We start from the raw sequence: 20,365 nt of genomic DNA on the forward strand, positions 1-20,365 counted from the left end.
TTTAATTGATGGACACTGAGCACTCAAAATGCTCCACTGAAAACAGATACCTCCAAGGAGCCAGCAGCTGCCTCAGAACAGATATAGCAAATCACAAGCTTACATCTATTATCCAGGTCACCAGTACACTAAATGGAAGTGTTATTTATTTAGTACTTTTACAAAGCAGCCCAGCAAGCTTCCTTAAAGGGGCACTTCAGCTTGAGGTACTTCCAACTACAATGTACTTCAAACATACCTCTTATTTACATATTTGCTTACTGTAGGAAAAATTATGAATTCCTGAGTCAAAGATTTTACTCTTCTCTTCAGAGACAAATACACATCCACTGGAAATGCACTGAAGTTTATTTTAAAGTGAGCCTGACAATACATCTGTTGTAATATACCCTGCACATTTCTGCAGCAGATATGTAGGGGTTGGTGTATGTATGCATGGATGAACTACATGTGGTTTATATGGTACCTTCTGCATTATCACAATAATTTTTTTCACTCTTCAATACAAGAACTTTTTCAGATTGCAGTTGGTATTTTCAGTATCATTGCAGCGTCCATATGTTAATATAGCTTTTTTTTTTTAATATTTTGGATTACAAAGACATAGTCAATTTCAGCTTTACAAACCTAATTCTACCCAAACCCCATAATTTCTCTTCCTTTGTTAGTTTGACTCTAAATGTATTTTGTTGCATTTTGTTGAAATTTAAATATCTCAAGACAAATAAAGTTTTCATTCCTTTCCTTAAAGGTTTCAGCTGACTTTGGATGCCATAGAAATTTATCAGCAGTTCATTAAAGAATGAAATAGAATAAGTATTACATTCTTAAAGCCTCACCCCTGCCCTCTGAATACTGAATTAGATTTTATTTAAGTTTCTTTCTCCTAAATGTTTTGGTTTTATTGCACAACCTTTACCATGCTAACATGCTTCTTTTTGTTTTTTCTTGGATTTGGCATTTGTCAGGTTTTCAGCCACACTGGCAAAAGAGCGAGTAGGAATTAGAATGCCTCTAAGTACTCATGTAATATTTAACAGCACAATATTTTTAGCAAGTGTATTGTACCAGCCAGTTGTACAAACAAGTGGGGGGACAGAATGCGATGGTGACAATGGCAGCTCTGTGGATAAAATGTACAATGGTTGTTCTCTGGATGCCACAACGCCACAGCTCAACAATGCTGACAGAGAGCAACTGTCATTCTACAGCACCAACATTCACCAGATTAAATAAATCCACATTATTCCCCTCCTTCTCATTGCAAAAATCACTGAAATGGAACATTGTCAGTGCCTCAGAGAGCCTAATGCTAATTTACAGTAGGGGTATTTACACTGCTTTGGCTTTGGAAGGCAGTTTAAATCAGATGAGGACCAACTTCACCCTTTTTTAAAACCAACTATCACAGCTTCACTGGGCCCAAGTAATACTATGTGGGATGCTATTCTCTTCCTGACATGGAAACTTTTTTCTATTCCTGCTGTAATTCTTTGGAAGCACTAAGTGACTCTCTCTTTGTCAAGGCAGAATTAGTCAGAGGGAGGGCTGGCTTCTCTTCACTGCACCCCTTCAGCTGCACATGAGATCAGCAGGAGAGGTCCCCATGGCCAAGTCAGCTCCCACGCCTCCTCCCTGTATCCTACTGTCTTCTGGCCCCTGTGGCTTGACAAAGAGCTTGGGAACCAGAACACTTGATGGCATCATTTGAAGGACACATTCAGTGCATTAAAATGGGAGGACTCCTTGCCTGTCTATTTTCAAACCCTTTCATTAAACTCTGCATTTCTGGAGGTGCTAAAGTGTCCTGGCATTTTAGCCAGGTGCCTGAGGACTGACTCAGAAACGATGGGCAGGGAGGGACCTCTGGAATGCCGAAGTGTCGTGCTCTGCAATTTCCATTCACAAAACTAGCAAATGCTTTTTATCCCTGCTCTTATGAGAAGGTTGTTTCAAAGCCTTGCTTTCAGATGGTAAAAAAATGGTCCTTAAATTGTTAAATGAAATTTATTCCTAGCCAGTGCACATCCTCCAGTAGTGTGCCAAGACTATCAATTAGATTAAAGAGTTCTCTTCTCTGGTTCATACCCCTGCTCTCAGCATCACCTTTAACTATCCTCCCCCCACCAAAAAAAAAGTTAATTTTCTGTAATTTTAATTTTCCTGTAATTTAGGTTTTTTTTAAAAAAAGTAAATTTCCTGTAGTGAATGTGGAAATACGAATTCTGTGAAACCCTCACAAACTTCACTTTCTGGGCAGAAAATTAAATTTGAACAGAAAACTTGTAGGTGGTGTTGAAGACAAGACCTGCCACCTGGCACTCAGCTCCTTTCTCTCCCAGGTCTTTCACCTGGGACAGAGAACTGGGATACTCCTCACTCTTGACGTAGTTCACTCCATGCTGCTCTGGCTTCTAGTACTAGGAAGAGTTAATAGGGCAACAGAAAAGCAGTGTGTTCCTACCTATGGGGCTGGGATGCAAAAGAGAGGGTGGCATCCCTCTCTCTGTAAGGATCTGACAGGGAAGCAAGCCCTGAGCTGTCAGGTTGGAAGTGTCTTGCCAATTCAAACTTCTGCCAGCCTTCGAGCTGCACAGCCCACACATCAGAACAAAAAAACCTATTTTCTTTTTCTTTAAATCTTTTCCTGCAAAAACTCTCAACTTCTCCTGCTTTTCCACCCCAGTCAAGAGAGAAAAAATTTTCAAAACTGGAAGGTTTTGAAAGTTGTCAATTTCTGGTCTCAGCAATACTTCAGTCCTCCAATCCGTAACAGGATTATATTCATGCTTCTATTCATGCCTTTTTATTCATGGCAACACCCTCTCTTTCCTTTCTTAGTCCTTTCCCCTACTGAAACCATTAAAAAAATGAAGACAGATTTCTGTCAATTTCTGCCCAGTGGTCTTCCCCACAACCTTTGTACACAAACTCTGTTCTTGCTTTCTCTGCTTTCATGTTTATCCACCCTTTTTTACCTTTGGAAATCCAATACTGCTAGTCACCTTCCTCTTCCTATTTCTAGGTGCTGCTGCCTTTGTAAATCACACTTTCTTCCTTGCTGTGGGTCTAATTCAAGTGTGTATTGCCATCAGTTATGTTGGGAGTATACTTAATAAATAGGCAATAACCTGAAGTGGCTCCAGTGGTTCAAAGCATCTGCAAAGGAGCTACAGCTGCAGCAGTGTTGAAGTCATGCTCAGACATAAATTTAAATCTGCTTTCTTCCAACTCCTCCCTCTACAACCTGTGCCTCTCCTTCTGGGTTTCATCCAGGTTGTTACACTTAGAGGAGAATTAAGACACAGAACAAAAGGGTTTTCCAGGCCAGATCTACCTGCAGGGAGCAGAATGAGACCTGTGAGGACTGTGAGCCTCCCAGTAGCATTGCTTCACGTGGCACATCTGCAACACTACTTTGCCATGATAGCAGTCATATCACCGTGCATCTCTCTGGCCCAAAGAATGGCTGACCTATGTGTGTATATGTGTATTTCACAAGTGTAGCATCCAACATATTTTAAAATATGTATTATTTTTTAAAGAATATTTCAGCATGCAAACAGTCAATTTGGAAATTCCTAGCTGGACTTTCTTTATGGAGATGTCTGCACTACTGCCTCCAAACACGAAGTGTTCAGGCATAGCAAGTGTAAGATGTGCCATCCACAGACCTTTCTGGCCTGTGCAGCTTGCCCTGGAGTCCCCATACCTCCTGCCCATGGGCCCCCAGAGCCCTCAGTCCCTTCCTGAGTGACATCATAGCTGTCTCCAGCTGCACCATGATGGTGTGGGGCCACGCACCCTTCTGGTCACTACCCTGACCCCACTACCCTGACACCCCAGGCTGACTCTCCGGCTTGACCTGGACCTGGCTCGTACCCATGGACTTGTGATCACAGGGCTGTGTCTGACCCTATCCCCTAACACAGCAGAGGCAATACCTGAAAATATTAAGTAGGTAGGAAACGACTATTTATGGGAAAGGAGAAGAATATTCATGTAATATCTCAAATGTACTTGCAAATGTTTTCTATTGATGGAGGCCCTACCCTGCGCTCACTTACCTACACACTCAAAGTTAGTCCTGTGTGCAAAGACTGTGTGCACAACCAGAACCAACACAATCAGCTCAATCAATTCAGAAAGGGTATGAGGATGGTAGCCAGTGTTTTAATTGTTAGTTTTTCAATATGCTGTACAACCAATCTCCTCAATGCCCCTCTCATCTGTAGTGCAGATGCAACCACATGCACAGTGGTACAGTGCTTTCTACAAGGCTACAGGCAGAAGGACTTCCCAGTTAGAGTTCCTGGTCCTTAAACTCATAGATTATTGGATTGTAAAGCACTGAGTCTTTTAAAGACAGGACTAACAACTTCCACCTGGTACCATCTAGGCTCACACTTGAACTAGGAGTCTAGGCTGTGTTGCTACGCTGAGCAATTAGCCAGTCCCCTACTTAGGTTTCTACGCACCGATACTTAGTGTTTTATTATTCCTTCCAACTATGAAACATGATTTCTTCTTATGAAAAGGACTACAGATCACTTCAAACTCAGAACAGACAGGTTACTTTCTGTACTTCTGCTTATACATGAGTTTCATTACCATGTCACAAAAGATCTGAAATGTCCTAGAACTGAAAGCTTAGATTAAAATTGTACAAGATTAAAAAATAGTGTACCTCGATCAAAGGCCATTTTCACATCTTCAATGTGCTCAGTGAAGCCTGAAACTCTGTAGAGGCCCTCGGACTTTAAACCTGAAACAAAAAGTTCTTGTTAACTTAGCTTCAGTAACCAACTGATATTTAGGCTTAAGAACAATAAAGCAAGAACAACAGACCTACTAAGCATAGCAAAATGTTCTCTGTAATTGTGAAACTCTGGAACAGTTAAGGAAAGATGAAGATGATGTTAAACTGGTTTTTTTAAAGGATTAAAGCATTCTAGAATTTATACTTTCTGATTTTTATCAGGTATGTGGTTGATTTGATCATGTTAGAGGAAAATACTGCAATTTGCTAATGGTGAGACATGTGATGTTATTACGATTTATTCATTTTATGTAGGAGATTTTCCTGGATTTGGCCATAATTAATAAAGCTTTAGAGGTCTCCCTTCTTTTTACCAGTTGCCTAATGGTAAATAGCAATGCAAGTAAAAGACTGCCTCTCCCTATGAGCACAGTTCTTTTCCTGTTTTGCTGTCACCTTTTACACAACTGATGAATGTGATGGATACAGTTCTTCTCCACCACAAGAGATCTGGTCACTTGCACAACTCTCTCCCCGTTGCTGCACACCAACATGAAATGCAGGGCAGCTCAGCAGAGCAGGCCAAGATACACACACATTATTTATTTCAATTCTGAAATCCATTATTGTAACTATGCTCTGTGCTAACCTACTTATAAGTTCCAATATTCTTTGTTTTCTTAAGAACAAAATCAGAATCTTTCATAGTTCTGTGGCAATTAAGGAAAGAAATACAAAGATGTTGAAAAAATGGAGAGCAGGCAGCAGATTTTATCTCAATCAATAAATGTACAAGTAAGTGATTAGATCTCAAATGCAATGTAGCTTTCTGCTATATCATCAGAGTAAAGCTCTTCTGTCTTAGTCCATACTATTCTTTCCATTTGTCCCTGCAATGATGATATAATCCTGGTAGAGCTTTTCAGAGCAGTGCAGGGGATTTACTAGTAAGTCTTTGATTCAATTCAGTAGATGATGTGTGGGTTTGAAATCCCTATGGCTAGTATCACTGTGTTGCTATGCAGATTACTGGGATGCCATGAATTCAACATTATTAGATTCCTGTGCTGAAGATGTGACTAACAGGAAAATTTGGCTTATTGGGCAGCACAACATGCACATTTGCTATCCCAAGGAAAAATACATGATTATTACGGAGGGGATACATGATTATTGAAGGGGATATATATTTCCTTCAATCTGGCACACATCTGTTTACCAAAAACCTGTCACAAGCTTGAGTTTTGGCAGTGACATGCTGCCTGTGCCACGGGATCCATCAGTCAGTAACCAAGCATCATGAGAAACCCTGTGCAGTTTGTGTCCTACCACAAAACACCACAACCTCTGACCTCACTTGTCTGAGTCACTTCCAGTTACTTGTGTTCTCCTGCCCACAGTGTCTGTAAAGGTTATTAATAATGGATTTGATTTAAACTGATTACTCCAAAATTGGATGTGTCCCTAGGTATGTTAAAATAAAGTAATGAAAAAAGACACATAAACCTGAACTTAAAAGTTCACTTTAAAGTTCACCCCTTTCAGAAGTGTAACGTAATACACGTTTTGACATGTTTTCAGAAAGCATTTCAGGAAATTGCATTAAGAAATGCCATGATTTAATTTTACTAGCTAATGCAAAGCAATGTATCACCTACACTAAGAAACCCCTTTTCTCATCCTGTCCTCGGTGTGCGTGAGCACAGCACCCTGTTCTAGTTTAGCAGGTAACTCAAATCATCCTCCTTTTGCTGTGTCTGCTGCTCTCCCAAGCACACAAACCTCTTGCTTCGATCTCCCGAATGCAGGAATCCACCACCATGGGCCTCTGGGTGTTGTGGGCCTTCACGAGCGTGGTGAGATCGCAGCAGTAGACTCGCTTTATCCTCTTGAGGTCTGGCTGGCAGTCGTTGGGCACGTATTTGGAGCACTGCTTGTGTACGTTCAACCCACAGTCTGCAAGCAGAGTTAGCCAGATTAACTAATTAATTAATTAATACCAGTGCTGACAGGTCTTGTCTAACAATTTATTTCCCTGATCCACATCAAGCAAGGGGCACAATTTTCCCATCAGTCAGGAAAGATAGAATAGTGTGGAGATGAGAAAGATGAGCATGAAAATGTGTAAAAATCTCGTGGTGGGAAAAGTGAACTCCAGCAGGGTGGTTAAAAAGCTATAGAAACTCTGGATGTCCCCTGCACTCCTCTGAGCTGTAGGTGACTGCTGGTGGAGTCTGGATTGGTTCATTACTAGACACATAGCTCAAGGTGTTGCATTTAAACATGTGAGACTTAACTTCTGGGTATTTTAGATTACCCTTAAATAAAATTGGCACAGTAATGACTGTCTTCTGCTGGCTGTCTTGTGGCTTAGCACAGGTCACAGTCAAAGAACCTAAGGTTCACCTGAGCACTCCTGCTGGGACAGTGCTGTGAGCCAGCATGCCTCACTCCCTCTTCCACATTCTTGCAGTGTCACATTTTGGCTTGTTCTGCCACACCAGCAGACTCCCCCTCCTGGGCTCATCACTTCACTGGTGACTAAAGTGGCCCCTGTGGTTTAGTCTGTAGGTCAGCTTAGGCATATAAAATGCTGTGAAAGGCATGATGTAAAAAAGTGATTTGTTTTACAAATAGTTCTCAGTGTCTTACTCTGGAGCCAAATACTACTCTCAGTTGCACAGGTGGATTTCTGTTAAACCATCCCTGCTTCACCTTCACAAATTGAATTTTCCTAATAGATTCAACTATTCAGCCAAATGAATTTATAAGCTTCAGTAAAGCAAACACCACCACCGTGAGTTGCATTATCTTACATAGCTCTGATTCCTGTTTTAATGCCTTCCCAGTCATGCCCATCACTGATGGCACCCTTTGAGATAATTTAACATCAAGCTATTAAAAACGTAAACAGGACTATTACTTGCAGCGTGTTTCAATATTATACTCTATAAAATATTAAACAATCAAAATCATAAGCCCACCTAAACATTTAATGGAATTGGGTAGGTTTTTGTGTGTTTCTCCATACAGCTATTACTGCATAATACATTATTGTTTGTGAAATCTAAACAAATGTGAGAAGCTGCAGTTAGGCTTCTGCCTGCCTTGTCTTCAGTGCTGTTCTCCAAGCATGTGAAGTTAAATTTAAATGCATCTGTCTATCTAGAGTTAAATGCTGGTAATTTTATGAGGGAGAGTATTATGTTTCATACTAAATAAATATGCCTTTTCATAAGTTTAATATTTTATGTATGGGAACAAATACAGTGCTATGCATTAGCGAGGTCAGGTTTTGCACACTAGTGTTTAAGATCAAATAGCTTGAAAAGCAAACTACTATTCCTCTTTTTTAATATATTCTTCCCACATTCTTTGTGTTACCACTATTCACCTAGAGAGAGGTAAGATGCAGCAGTAGCTGAGACTATACTTATTAAAACTGTGCATTTGTGAAAGGTATTCTGATCCTTCAAACTGTGGCCCAAAATAATTTTAGGTAACAACCACCTCCTCTGTCTATGAAAGGCAGATGTCAGGGTTGGATGTGTTTGGTGCCAGTCTGAGATCAGGAATGCCTGGAGGTCAGGGCAGGGAGAGGTAAGACAAACAGTTTTTGGAAGAGATTGCAGATCTGAAGAAAGAAGTTATGAAAATCCATTTTTAATGCACCAAATACTGATTCACTTGCTGAATCCGAAAGCAAGTGATGTGATGATTATTGCATTTTTCCAAGATAATTTTTTTTCCACAGAAGAACAAACAAATTAAAAATAATTCATGCACTACTAAAATGCCAATAAAGGCAACAGAAAACTAATCCCTCTTGGAAACTGAAGGTCATATTTTTTGTTTTTATTTTGAGGTGGGATACTTCAGGCTTGCAGCAACGCATGGTATTTTTATGGGAAACAGGTGGAAGTCTTTTTTTGCAGACAAGGGCACTTCGCAGCAACCGGTAGCAAAAAGAGGAGTTATGAAGCCTGGTTGCTGGCTGGCTTTGCCATTTCCAGTGCTTGCTTCTTAAAACATAAAAACATCAGGGACAACTTAATCATGAAGAACAAGTTTGAACGTATACAGCAGGCACAGGAACAGGCACAGGCAGGACCAAGGTACTACTAGAGGATGTCGCTCAGCAACCAAGGGCTGATGGCTTCATTTCTAAACCAGCTAATGAGGCAAATGAAAATACTCTAACTTCTGCGGGAGGATTTCCTGCTTTGCCCTTTAAAGAAATCCCAGCCCTCCACTCCTGCAGGAAGTGCAGGCTGGGGTGGGACAGATGTCTGAGCATTTCAAGAGAATGACAGAAAATGTTGAAGTGCTACCTGAACACCTCACTCCCTGAGCGATGAGACCCCACATGAAGTTGGCGCAGTATTCACACCAGTGCGGACCTCGAAACGTATGGACCTGCAATACAAATGGGGGTGGGGGAAAGAAATGGGGTCACTGGGAGGCAGATGGTCTGACAGATGGAGCAACTGAAATGGATAAACAACAGAAAACTCAGTAGGAGTAAATCTTTAGCACATAGTGCCCACATCCTTCCAACGTCTAGATGAAATAAACCATGGGAACAGAAATTTGCTTTGATCTTGAAGTTTATCTTTCAGTAGGCTTAACATAGCAGAGAACCAGGCTGTGGATGACACTGAAAACAAATAATTTTTGCCTGCTGACATTCTAGCTATAGCAGAAGGGAGGAAACCATCAGAAAAAAAGAACTATTAATCCGAAGAACTGTAGATGAAAGCAGCCTTCCCCACTCTAGCAAGTATTTTGGAATCACATAGGGAAAAGATGTCAATAGACTCTTTTTCAGCAGACCAAACTTCATTTTGCTACAGTCCACACATGAGCAAATAAGGAAGAATAAAATGATTTGTGTGCTGACAGAGCCCACAGCTCCCCAGCCACATCTTGCACACCACGACTGCTTCTGCCACTGCTTTTCTAAAGGCTACAGCAGAAAATCTTTTTATTTAAGATGTGTATTCTGGTAAAGTAAGCATTGAATTTTCATTGAAATGAAGAATAAATAGTGAGGTCTATGCCCATGTGAATGGGCATGGTATGAGCTAGTTCTGGCCAGAGACTTAATTGAGCTTAACAAAACATAAATCATGCACACTCTGGCTGCTAATGCATCCCTTCCTTCTCTCTGCTCTTGTTTACCCATCGGGTGGATGGCTGAAAGGCCACTTCCACCCCTGGGATGGGAAAAGCTGCTCTCTGTTTTTCATAGAATGAAAAAACAGTCATTGACCTTTTTTAGATAAACTGTAAAGTTTTATGCCAAGCATTTTGCATGCTAATGTTTTTGCCCCATTTGTCTGCAGGATCACAACTACACAAGCCTGTACTCTTGAGTCCAGAAAAATGAATTGATTTTAATACAGACCTCTCTTCCTGATTTTGAGATAAAAATGTGAGCCTGGCTGCAAATGGCTCCTGACCAACTACTCACAGTCAAATAATTGTGGTAACAAACTTAAAGCAATAGTAGTTCTTCCTCCCTTTTGACAATGAAAGGTCAAAACTGGAATGTTTGACTTTATTTGAAGTGGTATTTTACCTCTCAGAAAACCACATATTTCTGTGAAACAAGACTTTGCAATAAAGTTTGAGATAGATATATTAGTAGATGTAGCCCCACACTTCTTTCTCATTTCATTTTACTTTATTTTGTAGAGTGGGTAGCATGAACTTCAGACATGGCTTTTTGTGGGGGTAAATGGCTGTGTGTAACAGCTGATGACCTGAGTTTCAGTCATATGCACTATGTGACATTCAGTGGATACAAAACTACAGATAAAACTAATTATGCCTGCATCTTTATAATTTTTAGACTGAAAGCCACATAATTAGTAGGTCTGCACCTGCACTTAATTGTGGGTGAAAATCATCTGCTGTGGGAAGATAGCTAGCTGTGTCTTCTGCTTTGCAGCAGTTTACAAAAGCTAACCTTGTGAGAAGTGGCTGTAAGAGCTCAGCCAGGACTTTTAAAAACGCGCCATTTCACAAAAAAAGTCTATTGCAGTTGCTAGGATATTTGGGGGCTACTTGCTCACTTTACCTAAGGCTTATTTCAACTAATCTGGCTGAGGCTTATTTTGAAAATGGTAGCTGATTATTCCTTGATCTTTCCTGCCATTAATTGGAAAGTCATCAATGCTGACTGAGGGCTCCAATTGAGAAGTGCTGACAGCGCACCCTTCCCTTGTTCCATTCAGCTTAGTGGCCCTCAAAGGTTGAGCTCTCTTTATTCATTCACTTCAATTTTTCACGGATCTGCATTTTAGCTCAAATGGCAAGCCTCCAGCTGAAATACCCTGTGAAAAGCTAGTCTTGGTGGTTTCTGGCCAAGTTGAAACAGGGAAATTACCTGAAAAAAGAGAGAACTTCAAAAGTTTCTAGATGAAGGTGCAAAAAATCCCTTAAGAGGCAATTTGAACTATGCCTCTTGTCATTAATTTTAAAGAAATAACAGAGGAAGCCTGTTCTTAGGAACACAACATTTTTGAATGGTAAATGGGAATTCTGCCTGCAAGATTGGCCTCATCTCTGTTTCAAACTGGGAGAGGTAACAGCAGGTCTTAGATTTTTGAGATGGAGTTTAAGTTTTTGCCCCACCCTTTGTAACCACATCATTGCAAACAGACTGGGCATAGATTTTTTGGAACTATGATCTGGAACTATTTATTGCTGGTTCCTACCCCATCCTGAAGTAGGCCTCTCTGTGTACACACAGCATAGACTTGAGCTGCCTGGGCTAGAGCTGACACATAATTTGAACTTTTAAAAAGAATTTACAGGGAACTATTTCTTAAAATAAGCCAAAGCCATGATGTTTCAGACTATACACTCTACTTTTCTTGTTCAGTCTTTCACCCTCTTCCAACGAAAAGTCGCTTCACTGTCTCTTCTCTGCTGGACAATCTCACACAACACTACCCTGCACGTCTCTTCTTGCTGCCTTCCGGTTCTCTTTGCCCTTCACCCCTCCAGTGCCCTTGCTTTCAAAAGGCAGCATTCCCCCTGAAGGTGCTACCTTACTCACTTCTAGTTTGTGTCTCGAGTTGTCTTCACAGAGGGGGAAACTGAGACCAAAGTTAAGGAATGCCAGTACAGTGGCAAAACAAAATAATGCCGTGGGCAATATTGCAGAAATGGACAAAAACAATTGTCTTGAATTGAAATGCATTTTTTTTTAATTGACATTATACAGTATTGTTGCTGAGACAATTTTGGGTTTATGTGAAGGTCTGAAGACTTTTCTACTTGCCTTCCAAGAAAATAAGTGTTTTTCAGACTTTTGCCTGAATACAGACACATTTATACTCTTTTGTGGACTCCTGCTGAACCTGAGCCATTTGCAGGGCAGTAAAGCTGACTCTGCTGTTATTTTTGTTTAACACATAATCTTCGTGATGTCTGTAAAAAATGTCTCCCCCAAGCCCTTTGTCTCCCAGAAGCAGTATTATCTGCAGTGCTTAACACAAGGGGAAATTTATCCCAAAGCCCCTGCTCTCCTAGCAGATCTCCTGACTTGTCTGTAATCAGCTGCCTTTACTCCACTAGCCCGCCTGCAGATGGGATTTGCCCATGCTATGGTGGCAAACAGGCACAGTATTGTGGTAAATGCACATTATTCAGCTGTATTTGCTCACTTAAAGCAGCACAGAAGCCCTCTCATGAATTCCCAGCCTAGAACAAAAAGCATGGAGCATCCTCAAACTCCATGCTGCTGCCCTCAAGCACGAGGTTGATCTCACCACCAGCTGGGACCCCACTGAAGTTGGCAGGTAAAGCACATCCAAATGAGGCTGCTGGATCCGAACTGGAACAAGATACAAGAGGACTTTGGGATGCAGTTAGGCTGACACCCACATAGCTAGAGAAATACCTCTGTGTTTTTCTAAACAGGGCTTCAGAGATTTATTCGCTTTCCTGAATTATGGTATGTCTACACTGGCTTATGCAAAGTTATCCCGCCAGACAGACGCCAGCTCCAAACCTAAATCCATGTGACTGCGTGGTGTGCTCAAGATGAACCCAGCTTAACAAATCAGCCTGGATACTAAATCTCTTTGTGTTCACTTGCCTTGAGTGTCTTGAAATTTGGAAGAGAGGTTGAATGAGAAAGCACGGATGCTCAGAAGGGTGTAAACCTGGTGCCCTCATGCTCCAAAGTTCAATGATGCTGTTTAATTTTTGTATGAGCTTGGCAAGGATGGAGGGAGAGCCGTCCTTGCTCTGAATTTGTGCCTTGCATCTATTTCTTCCTTTTGTTCCCTCTCTCTTGCAGTAAGTAAGATCTTTGGTGTAAGATGTACAAAAATCCCATCAGCTTTGCTAGAAATGTGCCCTTCATTTTTAAGATTCTTCATGGTTAAAGGACAAAAGCCAAAGAGTGCCTGTTTGTTCATGAAGAATTGCTTATGACAAGATTATGAGGGACACTGTGACACATAACCTTTATCCCTAGAAACTGAGATGAATGATATAATACACATCAGTATTCGCCTTAAAATGGGGAAGACAACTTTTTGAATATCTGTGAAATAGCGTTGTCCTTCAGATTAATCCCATACCATCATAGCCTGAGTGCTGTCAAAAGCCATTAAGCATTTTGCCCCAAGACCCATAAAGCCATTCTTTCTTTTTAAAATCATTTCTTAACCCTTTTATGTAATGACTATGAAATATATTAAAGATATTAGCCTTGAGCCATGTTTTAAATTTAAATGTTTTATTCTGAGTACACTATCCACATTTTTTGTTTAACAACTAGACATGTTCTAATATATTCCTTTGGAAAACTAACTGTATTTGCATAGTGAACATACTTGTCCATTAAGCAAATGTAACACTTTTGATTGACCTTTCTGTACAATTATTTTAAAAATGTTTGTTCCCTAAGGTCTGTTATTGCCTTTACTAGGATAGGACAATTACTTTTGGCTGTCAAGTCTTTGAATACATATCTATTTTAATCATGTGGTTTTCCAGTTAAACTATGACTCTTTTAAAACAGAAAGGAACAGAAACTGTACAGCAGCTAGATTGTGCAAACTCAAAGTTAACTGGGCACAGGTCCAATTATAAATCAAAGACAAAACAAGGGAAGTTTTGAAGAGGAAAGAATGCATGGGTCAAAGTGGAAAGAAATTCCAGTCATGAGAAAATATTTTCTAGTTAAACTAAAATAGTTTTGATATTAAAATGATAATGAGGGCAAAACCCAGAAAGAATAAATGTTGGCTTAATCAAGCAAGAAAACACAGATTATTTCCCCTATTTCCTTTGGTGCTGATCAGAGAGGTAAATATCGACTTTTCTGTAGACTGGGTCAAGGAAGGGGAATGAGAAAAGGGTTGCTATTATTTGCTTTGTTCACTAATATTAAATGATTGATTTGCCAACAACAGCAGAAGCACTGCAGAGGTTAGCAATGTCTGCACAGCAGAGTATGTAGAAAAATAAGAAGTGAAACTTTTTTGCTAAGTGAAATGATTTTGATCAGTACTTCTCCCTTTTTGACAGGCCCGAGATGAATATCAGAAAATTCTTGTTCTGCTAATGAGTTGAACTATTCTGACAGTGACCCAGATCCTCAAGGAGCATTAACTAAACTGATGTTTCAAAGCTGAGATACATTCCTTTCTTGTCTTGTTACTGCCTCTTATTCTTGATGCTCATCCCGATAAGCATCAAAACACAATTTGACAGCATTAGCTCCGGTAACTGGCTGGCATGCTCTGAAACCAGCACAGTCCTTCTGGCAAAACATTTTAATACAAGCTGCCTGGAAGGTCTGTTTCCAAAGCTGAGTCACTTCCCTGCTGCGGTCTGCCAGAGACAGCACTCGGGAAAAGAATCCCTAAGAATCTGATTTTGTCTGTATAGACCACAAATAGATGATCCATTTAAACATCCCTGTGTTTGCCCAGTGATTTGTTTTAGTTTGACAAGCAAACACAAGCTCAGATCCTATAGCTCAGTGAGACTCTGAGAACATTTCCTTAGCATATGGTGAGGGAACAAAAGCTGGGAGACAATACTCACCACTGTGCTTTGCTTTATTGTTAGGAGCACCCAAGCTCCCCCAACTTCTGAAATCAGAAATGGTCCAAAATGTTTGCTGGTAAAATACTACTGGCTTCTGGTAATAGTTAGATTTCGAAAAGGGCCTTTTTCTTATTTAAAAGTAGATACACTTAAGATAAAGACAACAAATATGAAGTACTTTGTTTCTGAATAAAAAAGAAAACCCAATCTGTGAAAAAGAGTTAAATTGCCAGACAAGTAGCACAGTGAGCAGCAAAACCATTATTTGGATTAAGTGCCTATGTAACAGCATACTAAGAACTCAGTTAATAGAACTTGAAGTAGAAAGAAAAATGCATTTTTCAACCCTTCCTTAGAGCTAGTATAAATAGGTGCATGCAAACCTCATCACAACAAAAAATAAAATTTGAGGCATCTCAACAGAACTTTTCAGCTGAAAAGAATAGCAAGCTGTGCTTACCTTAAAATTGTGTGCTTTTTCATAGTTGAAGTGGTTGTCGTTCTGAGTTAAGGCTGCTCTTCTGACCAAGGAGGTGATCTGTGAATAGGCAAAGAGTTTCAGAGGTTGCCACAAAAGTGCCCCCTTGACTCCCACCTTCACCCCCAGGGCCACGGCCAGGAGCTCTTGGCGCTTCCTTCCTCGCTTCGACTTGTGAACAACAGCACAGTTTTTCTCATTTTCCAGCCACAGATCCTCTGAGAACATAGCGCTGGGATCCCAAATCTTTTCCCTGTCTTCCTCAGCGCCAGGGAGCCTGACTGTAGTCAGCACGGTACAGTTTGTCCAACTGCTTCTGATGTTAGACAGCAGATTTGAAGCAGCTGCAGCCCATTCTGCCGAGACCTCTGGCATGTGACTTGAATGGGCCGTCTTGTGGGACGGAAGGAGCTTCTGCATCTGAATAAGTAACGGCCTGTGCCGTGCAGCTTCTTGAGGCAGATGTGTGCCTCGAACAATAGCACAAATTCATACACTGAGCAGCCTCCCCCACCGTGCTCCCTGAGCAGGGGTCTCCAGAGAGGTGCTGCTGAAATACCGGCTGGGGGACACACAGCGTTACAGCTTCACCCCCAAAGGCATTTCCAGGGATAGATCTCTTCAACTCGGCGGTGTGTTAAAAAATGAACAAACAAACAAAAAGCCCCTGGAAAGCCCTCACAACTGAATCTGATGCTGCATCCAATTACACTCAGACTTGGAGACTTATCAGCCAGCAGTCTGCATGCCAGCAGATTAAGCTCTTAAAACCATGATGATTGTTTAATCTTACAGGGCAAAAATCTCTCTCTCTTTTATTTTTTTCCCTTTTCATATTCTGTACAAGGGAAAAAAAAATCCAGCACCACTCCAAGCACTAACAGCATTTTTATGCCATGGTTTAAATTAAGCATTTTGTCAGTGTGCACTTGGTAGCACTGAGGTAGTTCACTGCCAGGGAAAGCTGAAAGCCCAGCTGGGACTATGCGGGCTTGGAAGCCCTGGAGCCCTGTGCAGCACTCGAGTGAAGGCAGCAGGGGAGCTTCACAAGGATGTAGGAGGCCCACACGCACAGCCCTGTTTGCAGAACGGGGTCTTCAAGGTGGCAAGAGCAGTTGTGCTTTGCTCTGGTTATTTGCATCTATAGATTTTGAGGGGAACTAATTTCTAGTTAAAGCCCAGGGACAGGAGGTATTGGGACCCTGACCAGTCTGTGCTACAGCTTTCAGTGTTACTTTCCACACGTGATCCACTTTTTTACAGGCAGGTAGTTCCATGTTCCAGGACTCAGATGTCTGATACTGAGCATTCACTGGGAAGCACATAAGCACACTCAGGACTGCCTCCCCACCGGTTTCCTTCCCTCCAGCTCCCCTCTCTTACTCCTTTACTAAGTATTCCAATTCCCCATCCATAAGAGGAGGATAGGAGTTACCTGCTCAGCAGAGCACGGTGAGATTTAAGTCTAAAGGTGTGCCTAATGCTCGAAGTGCTGTGATAGAGCAGAGTGGGGAGTTGCCAGTGCTACTGGGAAAACTGTCTCTTTGAACTGGAGACACTAAAGAGCACATCAGCCTTTCACAGTCTGCCCCACTTCAACTAACCCAGAAAACATGTGAAATTAAAGTATTTAATTCACTTATATTAACTTGTGACGTTGCCTTGCATCTATTTTTTTCAGCCTGCTTTACCTCAGGCTGAAAAGTCAGAAGGTTCATCTAATTCACTTACTAAACCCTCCACCACACAGACTGCCTGTGCTTAGTAAAAGTGATGCTCTGCTGATTTGAAAGCCCATGGGGACAGATGGTTGTCCGTCAGTAACATCAGGCTGTGCAATTTCAGAGAGTACCCTACTTAGGGTTTTCAAGAAGCTGTGCAACCTGCAAAATCAGCTTCTCAGCCATAAAACCATGCACTTACTTCTATGTATAGCATACTTAATTCCTTTCTTTTTCAGGGAGCTCACAACACCACTTTTTACATGCTCCCTTACTCCAAAGCTTCTGGTCCCCAGTAGGGAGGATTTCCATGCAAACCCTTTGCTCCCTGAGCTGTTGCTGCCCATTCAGCCTTTCCCCAGGGCTTGGCACTGTTATCTGACCACTGGTGACAACTGGCTGTGATGCACGCATGGACATTGCTCTGCCTGCAGGAAATCCCTGCTGCTCTTCCATATGTCCTCCTGTAGTGAGTCCCAGTTTCTGTTAGCTCAGGACCTTTATCTGCTTTCCAGGAGACAGACAGACAGAGCTCCCCAGCTCTCTCTTCATGTGTTTCAAGAGGTAAAAAGTACTGGTTTTTGGGACATCTCTGATCCCTCAGAAGCAATGGCTTCAGTTTGGGCCGTCACAAAGAAAACCTTGGAGTTTCTCAAAGTTCTTATCACATTCCAGTTTCTTTCCTCAGTGCTATTTAAAATGTACTTATATTTATCAGAAAGAAAACCCCCAAACTAGTTCTGGGTTGTCAGACACCTCTGAATCTACAGCATCTAAATCCCCATATATACATAAGCTACTTTTTCTCTAACTTCCAGCATAACAGATCCAAAGTCAGAGAAAGGTCGGTTTCCTAATAATGCTCTAATATTTGCATTTATGTCGCTAGACTGATAAAAATCCCATTATATAACCAATATTTTTTACATAACATGGCAGATTTGATACTCAAGTGACAGGCTTATGATGATACATCTTGGAATTTCAATTTATTAAACTATATTTGGAATATCAGAGTGTCATCCTGGGATCAGACATACAGACATATTTAATGGAAACTCTGAGTGTTTGTACAGAAGCATTAAACTTAGTAGACTTGGGGGAGGAAAACTCAGCCAAACCTTATGACTAAGGCAGAGCAGTATTTACTGTTTATCATATATGAAATTTTATTTATCCCTGGGGTATCTGCCTTGCTTGGGCCCTGTTTAGACAGTTGTTTAAGGGGATTCATTGCAGACACAGGATGTGCACAGAAGGCCAGCACTGAGTGCATCCTCTTAAGGAGTTTAATCAAAGCCCTGACAGGTTTGGTGTCTAAATGGTGCTGCAAAAGTCAGATGAGCATGGACCCCAAACACAACCACTTCCTTCTCTAAATACAGTGAAAACTTCAGCAATGACAAATTCTCAGCCACAATCAGTTCCTGATATCACAGGCTCACCCCAGTGCTCTTCTTTTATCTGTTTTCTTTTTCCTAGTACAAAATCGGCTGCACAAGGTGTCAACTCGTTCAAAGAGCATCTCTTGATCAACTTAGTGAGTTAGCCTGCAGCTAAAAAGGAGAAGGCCAGTGGCTAAGAATATTACTGCTGGTTGTCACTGAACGTAAAGCTAGTGAAAGCTGAAAGGCGAATATGGGTTATCTGTGTTTTCAGACCAAAGCATTTCTGCCTAACATATAATTTTAGTTTACTAGTCTCTTTGTAAAACAGATGTGCTGTATAGGAAATTGGGGATTTAGAGCAAAATAAACGTCACTGAACTAGAATAATAAAACTAAGGGGCAGAGCAGGGGGGAAGAGGGCGACGACTCATCTGTTGCGCCATTTCCAGCGCGCCTCCGCAGCATGAGCTGAGCCACACCATTGTCTCTCCCCTCAAAGACTGGCGTCTTGTTTGCTAACAAAGGCCTCGGGCGTAGGAAAGAACGAACTGCACTATGAAAAGCTTTTGGTTTTGTACATGTGGTATGATTTCTGTTGTAGTCGTGTGGGCAGTGCAGAGGACTTGCTGGAAGCAAGTGGTGGGGGAACTCTGCATGCTGCCCTGCTACTCTGTGCCAGCTCCAATGTGGTGAGGAGTGACACTGTGGGAGTGATGGCTTCTCTCCCTGAGCTGCCACCATGCCTAACTGTGGCTGGCAGGGAGGGGAGATCAGGGGGCACATCCTTGGCTTGCTGCTCTGCCTGACAAAGGACACAGCTGTGGGGAGGAAAGGAGGAGCACGGGCATGTCTCTTTGGATGACACCACAAGTGAAACAGTTCCTCCATGATGAGGAACTGTGACAAATTCATGACTGATCTCTAACTAAACACACTTAACTCTGCACATAGATACAGTCACAGGTCAAAGAGAGGCCTGTTTCCTCGCAAGCACGGCACACTCGGTTATCTGCCAGACAGATTATGTTTGCTCAATCGCAAACACGTGGTGGAGATGACACATGGAGCAGGAATCTTGCAGCTATTGGGTTTGTCCTAGTTTTCTCCCACGGAGCTCTTCCCACGAGGTGCTCAGAACACGTCAAAGAAGCCATCTCTTAGCAAGACACAGGACACAGAAGGGAAATGGTGGTGGAGGCCAGTCAGCCAAAGGCCTTTGCCATACCACAATCCCACCAGTCCATGCCTCCTACTGCCACAGCACTGTGAGCTGCCATTAAAAGGCTTCTGTGCTGCACAAACAGTGGGAGGAAACAGGCTCCAAGAAGAAAACATGCTGAACACAAAGCCAAGCACAATGTGTGCAGAGTGGTGCCTGCCAACGTGATCTTGCAAAACCCACGTTCCTAAGAAACCCTCTCTCCAGCAGGAAGGCTCCCGATGTCAATTACGTGAGCAGAGCTTGCAGAGGTGGGCAGTGGCCAGGGGCTATGGGAGAAATCAGATTGCACAGCTACTGGGCTGTTTGCTTTTTGGTGGAAACACCATCTTCTTGCTCCTAGGGAATCAAAAAGTTACAGGTCTGTTCAACAGAGCCCTACCTGCAATCACTGTGAGCTTCCTCCAAGTGCAGGTCCACTAGGATTCCTCAAGGGTGCCCCTTCCCCACCCCAAACCCAACAGTCTCTTGTTCCCAGCAGAAAACTTCCTTTCAAGGTGAATTGTCACTCAGTAAACATGACACTTTTAATGAAAAAGCAAAGAACCACAGGTGGTTTTTTTAAGGATTAAGATTTATCTATAGTTTTTCTTTGTTACGACTTGGCATTTCAACTTTTTTTTTTAATAACCTCCAGTACCTCTGAAAATTATGACTGAGCTGCTGTCAACAATATGCTGTTCAGGCAGCAGATTATCTACACTGGGCTCCTGTTCTGGAAAG

General features: G+C 41.8%; 1 protein-coding gene across 1 annotated transcript in view; it reads right to left on the reverse strand.

The window, feature by feature from the left end:
- CHN2 (chimerin 2) overlaps positions 1-20,365 on the reverse strand; it is a 163,293-nt gene that overhangs the window by 8,307 nt on the left and 134,621 nt on the right. Inside the window, exons 7-10 of the mRNA XM_048302692.1 lie at positions 15,297-15,374; positions 9,091-9,175; positions 6,542-6,715; positions 4,688-4,765 (exon numbers count right to left, since the gene is read on the reverse strand). Coding sequence (XP_048158649.1) covers positions 4,688-4,765; positions 6,542-6,715; positions 9,091-9,175; positions 15,297-15,374 — 415 coding nt within the window. The remainder of the gene's footprint in view (positions 1-4,687; positions 4,766-6,541; positions 6,716-9,090; positions 9,176-15,296; positions 15,375-20,365) is intronic.

This window comes from Corvus hawaiiensis, chromosome 1, assembly GCF_020740725.1.
Source record: "Corvus hawaiiensis isolate bCorHaw1 chromosome 1, bCorHaw1.pri.cur, whole genome shotgun sequence".
NCBI lineage: Eukaryota > Metazoa > Chordata > Aves > Passeriformes > Corvidae > Corvus > Corvus hawaiiensis.